This window comes from Megalobrama amblycephala, linkage group LG6 (genome assembly GCF_018812025.1).
Source record: "Megalobrama amblycephala isolate DHTTF-2021 linkage group LG6, ASM1881202v1, whole genome shotgun sequence".
NCBI lineage: Eukaryota > Metazoa > Chordata > Actinopteri > Cypriniformes > Xenocyprididae > Megalobrama > Megalobrama amblycephala.
The window spans coordinates 15,588,338-15,598,289 of NC_063049.1; the positions used below are offsets into that span (position 1 = coordinate 15,588,338).

At 36.2% G+C, this 9,952-nt stretch overlaps 1 protein-coding gene across 1 annotated transcript; it reads left to right on the plus strand.

Annotated features, from left to right (window-relative positions):
- The first annotated feature begins 1,593 nt into the window (after positions 1 to 1,593).
- LOC125269971 (splicing factor U2AF 35 kDa subunit-like protein) lies at positions 1,594 to 9,952 on the plus strand. Its single transcript, XM_048193096.1, has 8 exons — positions 1,594 to 1,748; positions 2,274 to 2,361; positions 2,465 to 2,528; positions 2,661 to 2,710; positions 4,111 to 4,209; positions 8,567 to 8,700; positions 8,904 to 8,996; positions 9,639 to 9,952. The coding sequence occupies exons 1-8, from the start codon at positions 1,705 to 1,707 to the stop codon at positions 9,787 to 9,789; spliced, it is 723 nt and encodes a 240-aa protein (XP_048049053.1). The 5' UTR covers positions 1,594 to 1,704; the 3' UTR covers positions 9,790 to 9,952.

A 9,952-nucleotide genomic window follows, 5' to 3' on the forward strand; every position in this document is an offset into this window, starting at 1 on the left:
ACAGTTTTTCACCACAGCATTTTTACAGTCTTTTACTGTTAAAATCACGGTCATTTTTTACACTGTATGTATCAGTAATTCAGTTGCAGAATGGTCTAAAGATCCTGAACATACAGCAGTGTAAAAACCAAGGTTTAGGAACAAAATAGCAGAAAGAACATCTAATCATATATCAGTCTATACAACAGAAATGCTTGCAATATTGCTGGCTCTTCAGTGTGGAAGAGATCAAAACACCTGAAGTGGTCATATGTTCAGCAGCATTATCAAAATAGTGGAAAATTGTCAACTAGGCAATACATTTTATCAGATATTTTATAAAGTTTGTTCAGAATACATCAAACAAGAACAGTTATCTCATGGTTACCCGCTCATGTAGGGTAGAAGGAACAGAGTTGAATGTCCCAATGAGTAAATTGGAAATAAAAGGACTAATTAAAGCAGCTGTAAAGGATATGTGGCAAAGGAAATAGTACAGAGAAAATAAAGAACATCTTTAATATTCAGAGAATAGTTGGGAGCGAGAGGAGAAGTTTTGGAAACAGACAGCGTAATATCTCATCTCAGATTTGGGCTCTCTGCATATGATTGGAAAACATGAATCCAGATGTTGTATCAGATGTGATCTTCCTGAAACAGTCGAGCATGTTTTAATAAAGTGTTATGACAATGAAAGTTTACAATTTAGAAGCACTTAGAGATATTTGAGTTAATCAGCTTTCACTGCAGAATTTGTTAAACAAAGATTCAACGGTGTAAAAAAAATAACTAATAGATATCACCATACTTCCCCAGCTGATTAATTATATTAAAAATGGCAAAAAAAATAAATAAATAAATTGTATAACAAGTTTTTTAAAATGTTATGTTTAAATATGCAAATGAGGCATTATCTAATTAAACATGTGCTAATTTGCATACATTTCTAGAACAAAACTCTGAATATCGGATGACGTCAGGTTCAAAATTCTCGTTAAATTCAAAGGGAATTTTGGTTATTTCTTTTTATCAATCCATAAATCAGAAAATACTATCAACAGCCAGAAAAATAATAATAATAATAATAATTTTCACCATTTCTTTAGGACTAAAATTGTGTATAAAATCAGACAAATCATATATCAACAAATCCCTCTGTAAAAACCTTCAGAATATAGATAGGAATAAAATTGGTGTAGGCCTATGTAAGTTCTGCCGAAGAGGAGATATGTGAAAAAAGAAGAAAAAAATCATTTTTAGAAATTTACTGTAAATGAAATCTATAGACGCAAATAGAGTGCTAATAAAACATACACTTAAAAGTGTTTTTTGGATGTTTTCTTTCCACCAGTCTGAAAAAACACTTTATGAAAAGCCAAAAAGTGCAAAATCTCAAAATTGACAATTTGTTTTTGCCTGTAGTGTCCGCCCTTAAGATGTGCATGTAGTTTGTTGGTTCCCTCTTTTTTTAAAATAATTTATTATTATATTATCATCATCATTATGTAGTTGCCCCTCAACGTCAACGCTCCACACTCCACCCCAGGAGGTGGCGCAATATGCTCCAAAACCATAAAGAAGAAATAGAAGAAGAAGAAGCACAAGCAGCACTGCAGTTTGCGCCTCACTACACTAGGTGGCAGTACTCTGGCTCTCTGTGTTCAGCGTCTCCTTTCTTGATTCTCCGGTAGAAGAAAAAGCGCCCATCGCCTTTCTTTTTTCAAAATGGCCGAATACTTGGCGTCGATTTTCGGTACAGAAAAAGACAAGTAAGTATAAATTCTCCTTAAAATATTGCCTGCATTTGATTATGCTTAGTAATCGTATATGCTTTGTTACAAACTGCCTATTACGGGTAGAATATAAGGTTATTTACCTTTCTTATATCATGCCTCGTGTGGTTATGAGCTGACCTGTTTGCCAGCCTCGCCTCTAGTAAAACAACAACAATAATATTTATTATAATAATGATAATAATAAATGTTTGTTTCACATCGAATAGCTTTCATATGCTGAATAATCATTATATATTAAAATGTTTATTTTGGTTTTGTATTGTTTGTTTCCGTCTCGCGCGGCTGCAGTGCGTCTCATTCATTGTGTCTTGTTGGTCGGTCTTAAAGCAAAATCATAATCTCTTCATATAGTTTAATAAGCTGCGTTTGTCTTCTCGTTATTTTGTAGTTTAATAGCGTGTGAATACATAGTCATATGAACAGAAATCCAAACTAACCATCATGTGTGAACAAATCAGACCGAGTGTGTGTATTTTGAACCTCTCTTGCTTTCAACAGGGTAAACTGCTCTTTCTACTTTAAAATTGGAGCATGTCGCCATGGAGACCGATGCTCGAGACTCCATAACAAACCCACGTTCAGTCAGGTACGCGCCAGTTTTTTTTCTTTTCTTTTTCTTCATTTAGTTCTGCAATGCACGATTCTTCTGGCAGATTTGCCTTGTAATTCGTACTTGATTTGTGTTTCAGACCATTGCTCTGTTGAACATCTACCGGAACCCACAAAACACAGCTCAGTCTGCTGATGGCATAAGTAAGTCTTCCTCTTACACACATCTTGCTTGATATTCTGGAGTGGCGTGAAGTCAGACTACATGTTCACAGAAATGAACAGCTACTGAAGTCATTACTGTATTTGATTGTGGTGTTTCCTCTCTTGTATCAGATGCTGTGAGTGATGTGGAGATGCAGGAACATTATGACGAGTTCTTTGAGGTAGGTGGTCATTCTTCAAAAGTCATGTTGAAATGGAGAGGAAGACAGGCGTGCCCACAACATCTCTAATATATATTGAAAGGGCTAGTTCATCCAAAAATGAATTTTCAGTCATTACTCACTCGTCCTCATGACGTTCCACACCCGTAAGACCTTCGTTCATCTTCGGAACACAAATTATGATATTTTTCATGAAATCCAAGGATTTATGATCCACACATAGGCAGCAACATCATTGCACCCTTTGAGTCCAGAAAGGTAGTCATCGTTAAAATAGTCCACGTGACTACAGTAGTTCAACCTTAATTTCAAGAAGCGACGAGAATAATTTTTGTGTGCAAAAATAACTCCTTTATTCAATAATGTCTTCTCTTCTGTGTTATTCTCCTACGCTGTTGACGTAGTGAATACAGTGCAGCGTTTCCAGTTTCTACGTCCGAACGCCGGCTCAGTATTGGCAGACGCTGTTCACATGAGAGCAGTACGACGTATGCATGTGATGCTGACACAGGAGCCGGCCAATACTGCATAGAAGAGAAGAGATTGTTGAATAAAGACATTATTTTTGTTTTTGCGCTCAAAAGTATTCTCGTCACTTCATAATATTAAGGTTGAACTATTTTAACCATGTTTTTACTACCTTTCTGAACTCAAAAGGTGCCTATGTGTGGTTCAGAAACTATTGGATTTCATCAAAAATAGATTCAAGCAATTTCAGACTCCCCACAATGAGAGAAACAGTTGAAAAATTAGGGAATTTCAAAGTCTTTTTCCACACCTTAAAAAAAAAAAAAGGTATTCAAAAGTCATGGAAATGTCTAGGGCTGGATAAAAAAAAAAAATTACGATTTCTCGATTTTAATTCTCATTTTTATGAACCAATATTGATTCTTAAATCCCAAGAATCAATCTTTTAGTCTATGCTGTTTTTAGTTGATGAATGAATGGAACATTGAATCGCGCCTCCCATCTAATAAAATGCAATAAGCTTTGTGCTTCATCACTTTTGATATGAAACAAAGTCAATCAAAATTCTCAAATTTAAATTCTGTCCATTTTATTAAGAAATTCAAATAATAAATACAATTTTCGTGCTCTGTTATTGTGGCGTGAATGATTGTTGTAGCAGAGAAAGTGGTACTAACATTAAGGACCCCTGACCCCCCTAGAGGGACCAAGGTCCACCCACCACAGTTTCACAAAATCAGATTTACCATCACAGGAATAAATTACACTTTAAAATATATTAAAATGGAAAACTGTTACATGGACTTACCTAAATCTTACCAACTTTTGTACAGTGTCTTATCACAAACAATCTTTCAGAATAATGTACACATTTGTTGCATCAGTTGTGTTTTTAGGCTATAAATCATTCTTTGCAAATGTATTGTGTCCAGGAGGTTTTCACCGAAATGGAGGAGAAATATGGAGAGGTTGAGGAGATGAATGTGTGTGATAATTTAGGAGATCACCTGGTGGGAAATGTCTACGTGAAGGTGAGAATTTACAGTACTGTCATGTCAATGGTAAAACGCCAGTATACTCATACCTGTGACCGCATGTTGTATATTAATGGTGCTCATGTTACAGTTACTGACTACTTAGAACTGTTAACTTGTAATACAAATATTATGATTTCATGTATAGCCAGTGTTTCTTGGTACAGTTACTTTGGGCCACTGTAAAAATATTGCCCAGCTAACATTATTATTACTACTATTAGTATTATAAGCCTTGTCCGGAATTGTATGTTTTCTTTATTATTATTATTATTATTATTATTCCCGATCAGGAGTTAATAGAACCCCTATGAACCTTAAATAGGAAAATGATGCAATTTGGCACACTGATAACCCTTTTCCACCAAGGCGTTTTGAGCGCTGGTTCAGAGCCAGAGCCTAGTTTCAAATCGGTTCTTTGTCTTTCGACACCCAAAGCACCAGCTCTGAACCAGGAGAAGTGGTTCATAAGTAGCACCAAAACATTGCTGGTCTAGAAGTAGGGCTGGGTATCCCTCAATTTTCGATATCGATACCTTGACTTCGGTACTGGTTCCTGAACGATACTTTTTCAGTACCAATTTTAGTATTAATGGTTACATTACCTCCAACTAGTGTTTTCTGAGGGTTTGTCTCAATTAGCTCCCTAGTTCAGTAGTCAGGGCACTGACCAGAGAATCGGCCATTTAAGGGCTGTCTCAATCGCAGAATCCTTCCAGGGCACTAAAACTTTCGCTCCCTAAAAAGTCCCACAATACACCGTGAAAACCAGGGAGCATCGATGCTCACTATGTTCCCTTAACAGAAGTTCTGAAGTGCGAAGCTTAAATCATGTGAGCCAACTCACTACACATAACGATGCACGATAGGTGTTTTTTTTAAAAACAAACCATTATTTTATTATATTTCAGCATAAACATGTATCACTAGATGGGTAATGAACATAATCTAGCTAACATTTATAATTTATTTACGGCTGAAAAGTTGCACGTATATGTACCAAGCAAATAATTTATCATAATGTACTTTAAATAACATTACAAGTAATGTCGGAAAATATCAGGGGCCGTATTCACAAAACATCTTAAGGCTGAAAGTAGCTCCTAACTTGCCGATTTAGGAGAAACTCTTAAAAATAATGGGCGTGTCAGTCCTAATTTTAGGACTCCTAAATTTTTGCTCTAAGAGTATTTCATAAAGCATTTTAGCGCTAAAACTAGCTCCTAAATCTGTGATCTTCGAATATTGTTTTCTTTTATGTAGACATATGATAATGCATAAGATCCTGTCCTTCTTTGAAAGTTTTTATCCTTATGCAGAAATTATTCAGACAGCATCATGTAGATTCACACAGACATCAAGATTCTGTGTATGATCCTCAACAACGGTGACAATTTTCAGATAAACAGATTAACTCTGAACATCACAAAACAAGCTAGTAAAGTCACAAAAAAAAAATTTTTTTTTAGTGTCACCATTGTTGAGGATCATATGCTGATTCATGATGTCTGTGTGAGTCTAAAAGACACTGCTCAAAACTCTGTATAAAATATTAAAACCAAAAAACTAATAAAAAAGGACGGAAAAAAAGTTGATGCAAAACTGACATTTAACACACTTATAGTTTAGACTCTGGAGAAGACCAGTGAATCATCAGCACTAAACAACCAAATTCATCTGATCAGACTTTCTCCTGCATCTTTTGCTATAACAAACATGTTTTGAAAAGTTAAAGCAGCCAAAGAAAATCTAATAATTAAATAGCAAAAATCAAGAGCCCATCTAAAGCAAACGCTCTCCTCTATAATGGTGACTTCAAACTTTATTATTTTCTATAAAACACACACACACACACACACACACACACACAAGGCGAAGTTCTTGTGCAACTTTGTCTAAAAGTGACAAATTTTGAAATTTTACAGAACTTTTGGGACATAAAACGTCCTCTTTTGGTAATGAAAGTGCTGCAGTTCAAGGTTCATTACATGATTTTAGGGGGACGTTCCAATTTGGTTTATTTTATGGTCACATAAGAACGTTACACTGAGGATATTTAGGACATTAAATTGAACGTTGCTACATGGTCTTCTGTTGGTCATCTAATAACGTTCCCGATATGAGTTTAGGGGACCGTTCTATTTTGGTTATTTTATGGTCACACAAGAATGTTACAAAGAGGACATTTGGGAAGTTATCATAACGTCCTATAGTGATAGTCCCCTAAACATTCCCAGAACGTCCTGAATGTTCCCTGAAGATCCACCAAATAACATTCCCCAAACCTTAAAAGAACTCCACATCGTGACCGTCTCTAAACGTTCTGGGAACGTTACTAGACAACGTTCTTAATACCAGTGGACGTTCTGAGAATGTTCTGGGAACGTAACATTTTTAGCAGGACAACCTGTCACCTAGTAACCGAATGTTCTGTAAAGGTTCAGAAATTTCATCACCTTTTGAGAACTTTTAGGGAACATTGCGTAAGGTCCTGAGAACGTTGCCTTCTACGTGGGTAAGACCAAATCACAAACAGTCCTAATCCAGCCAAAGACACTGAACACCATTGAGGCAATAGCGATAGAGCCTTGGGTGCTGAACCTTTTCTTCATAAATGCAATACATTTTGATTTATAGATTTGAATCTACAATGAGACGCCAAAAAAATTCTTTAACAAATAAATAAAGATTGTCTGATTACCTGTGCCAGTGGTTTTCATTAGTTCACACTTACAAATGATCGAATAGAGTAAAAACACACACACACACACACACACACACACACACACACATATATATATATATATATATATATATATATATATATATATATGTATATATATTAACTGTATATACTGTTTAATTAGTGACACTTAGCCTATATTTTAAAACCTTTATGGCAACAATATGGCAACATTTTATTTTGAATAGGGCAACATTTGTATTTTTAAACCTTTATTTTAATATGGAAACATGATACCTCATTCTACAATATTTCTATGATTAAATCTCTGACTCCTCCCCATCAGCCAATCACTGTGTGTTTACTCCATAGCAACGAGGTCAACCCCGCCCTTACTCTTAGCTTAAGACTTCAGTCTATTCCTTAGTAAAAGTTTGTCTCAGCAGCTTTGTGAATATGTTTTAAGAGAAAACTCTTAGCTAAGAACTTTTACTGCTATTTAGGAGAACTCTTAGTGGTAAGATAAAATGTTTTGTGAATACGGCCCCAGCTCTACTGTTGTTTATAAATACCAGTAGTGATGTTGTACAATGAGGACGTCATGTCGCTGAAAATAGTCATAAGTATCCCAATGTGTAGTGAACCAGCATCCTTTACTGTCCTTACCAGTGCCCGAATTCGTGTACACGATATACTGATTCACGAGCTAGGGAGCTGATTGAGACACACCCTGAGTCTGTGTTGACTGCAAAGATGAATTTGACGATGCTGACTCGTCACTGAATGTGTGCGTGCCTATTATGGTAAATGCACCTTTCATTTGAATTACATAAAGTATTTGGTTCATTTGTGACGCACTGCAGTTCTTAAGTTATTCCGTGCACTGTCAAGTGCTTCAGATTTGTCGTGTTGCCGGTCTTGGCAGAAGTGGCGTAAACTAGTGTTTTCTGCCACAGCCAGTCATGGTGCATGCTTATTGGCTCACTGACCTTGATGAGATTAACCTCTTAGCTATCTAAATTTGGTATCGAATGACAAGACATTTTACGATACTCTATATGGTATCGTAACAATTAAGTCTGTGCCTTAAAAGTATCGAACTCTACCACCAGCCCCTTCTAGGCAGGGTTTCCATGACCAACAAGATGAACAGAAACTTGTGACTGCTATTTTTTAAATCGCAGCTAATCGAGCTAATAACAGCTCGATTGTAATCTCCGTCTATACAAACTACAGCGAGCTGCATGAACGCATTGTATTTCGCCGTGTTTAGATGCCCATGTAGGTTCGCAAAGCCATGAGCATCAATAGTAATGCAACGTCCGCTATTGTGTTTGGTCTCTAGGACCAACTCTTTAGTGCCACCACTACCTCAAATTCACTTTTTAAATGGTAATAACTTCTGAACCCTTTGTTCTAGAAAAATGACTTTTAGTAAACCTGATTCCTCTAATAATGCTGATCACATTCAACATCATTCAACAGCTATATTTATTATTATTATTATTAAAAGTAACTGTGTGTGGACAATTGGTGTTTTGTGTCATATTAGTATTGCCACCATTTGATAAACTGTAATTACCTTGAGGCTGTTACAATGTTTTATCATTTGTGTTTAAAAACACTCCTTATTGCCAAGAAACAACCAAAAACCTTTTTTTGTGTGTGTAGTTTCGCCGTGAGGAAGATGCAGAGAAAGCGGTGATTAACTTGAATAACCGCTGGTTTAATGGACAGCCCATCCATGCTGAGCTCTCGCCTGTCACCGATTTCAGAGAGGCCTGTTGTCGACAGTATGAAATGGGGTAAGTGACTAAACTAGCAGAGAGAGCGGCACACATTCCATACAGGAGCGCAAAACAAAAAAAATGGTATTGAAGAGACTATTGTAGCACGTTTCATCACAATGCCCCGTATTTTAACAAAAAAATCTTGCATGCTTCACCTTTTTAAGCTGCTTTTCACTGGCTTCACTGAGACTGATTGCAGTACTTGTGTCTTCCTGCAGGGAGTGCACTCGAGGTGGCTTCTGCAATTTCATGCACCTGAAGCCAATCTCAAGGGAACTCCGAAGAGAACTGTATGGCCGCAGAAGGAAGAGGTATGCCTTTTGTTTTTGTTTAACTCAAACGCATAATGGCAGAACATTTGAGTAGATCTACTTGTTATCCTAACATTGGCATCATTAGGCCTCTACAAGGTCTTGCTTCATTATCTGCTATGAAGATAAAAGGTCCTTATTGTAATAGCATACTGACTTTGTGTTCAAATGTTTAACCTTGCAAAAACTTTCTGCAGTTCTTTTTCTTTTTTTTTTCTTCTGTGAAACAAATGACAAGTTTTATATATTGTATTGTTCACATGTTTGGGGTTAAGATTTAAAAAAAAAAAAAAAAAAAAAAAAAATGTTTTTAAAAGAGGTTCTGCTCACCAAGGCTGCATTTATTTGATCAGAAATACAGTAAAAACTGTAAAATTGTCATTATTACAATTTAACATATGTTTTTTATTTGAATATATTTTATAATGTAATTATTCTAATTTATTAATTTATGATGTAAAGCTGAATTCAGCATCATCACTCCAGTCTTTAGTGTCACATGATCCTTCAGAAATTCTAATATGATGATTTGAGTATTAAAAAAAATCGTATTGACCCCTAAAGCTATGTACGATATATATGGTAATGTATAAATGGACAGCTTTTGAGCTTGTTAGTAAATGTATTCTCTCTCCTACACAGGCATCGCTCCCGCTCGCGTTCCCGTGAACGCCGTTCTCGTTCTAGGGAACGCAATAGAGGAGGTGGTGGTGGTGGTGGTGGTGGTGGAGGAGGAGGAAGAGACAGAGAGAGACGGAGGTCAAGAGATCGAGAACGCTCCGGACGATTTTAAACTTTCCTTCTTTCCAGAAATAATTCTGTCCCCAAACCCTGCCCAGGTCTCTCCTGATGAAATGTGATTAATGTTGAATTTATTTTCTCCCCGATTTCTTTGTGCTCCCATCTTTTTATTCAGGATTTGTTTGCTTTTCAATAAAGATACCTTAGTCATTTTA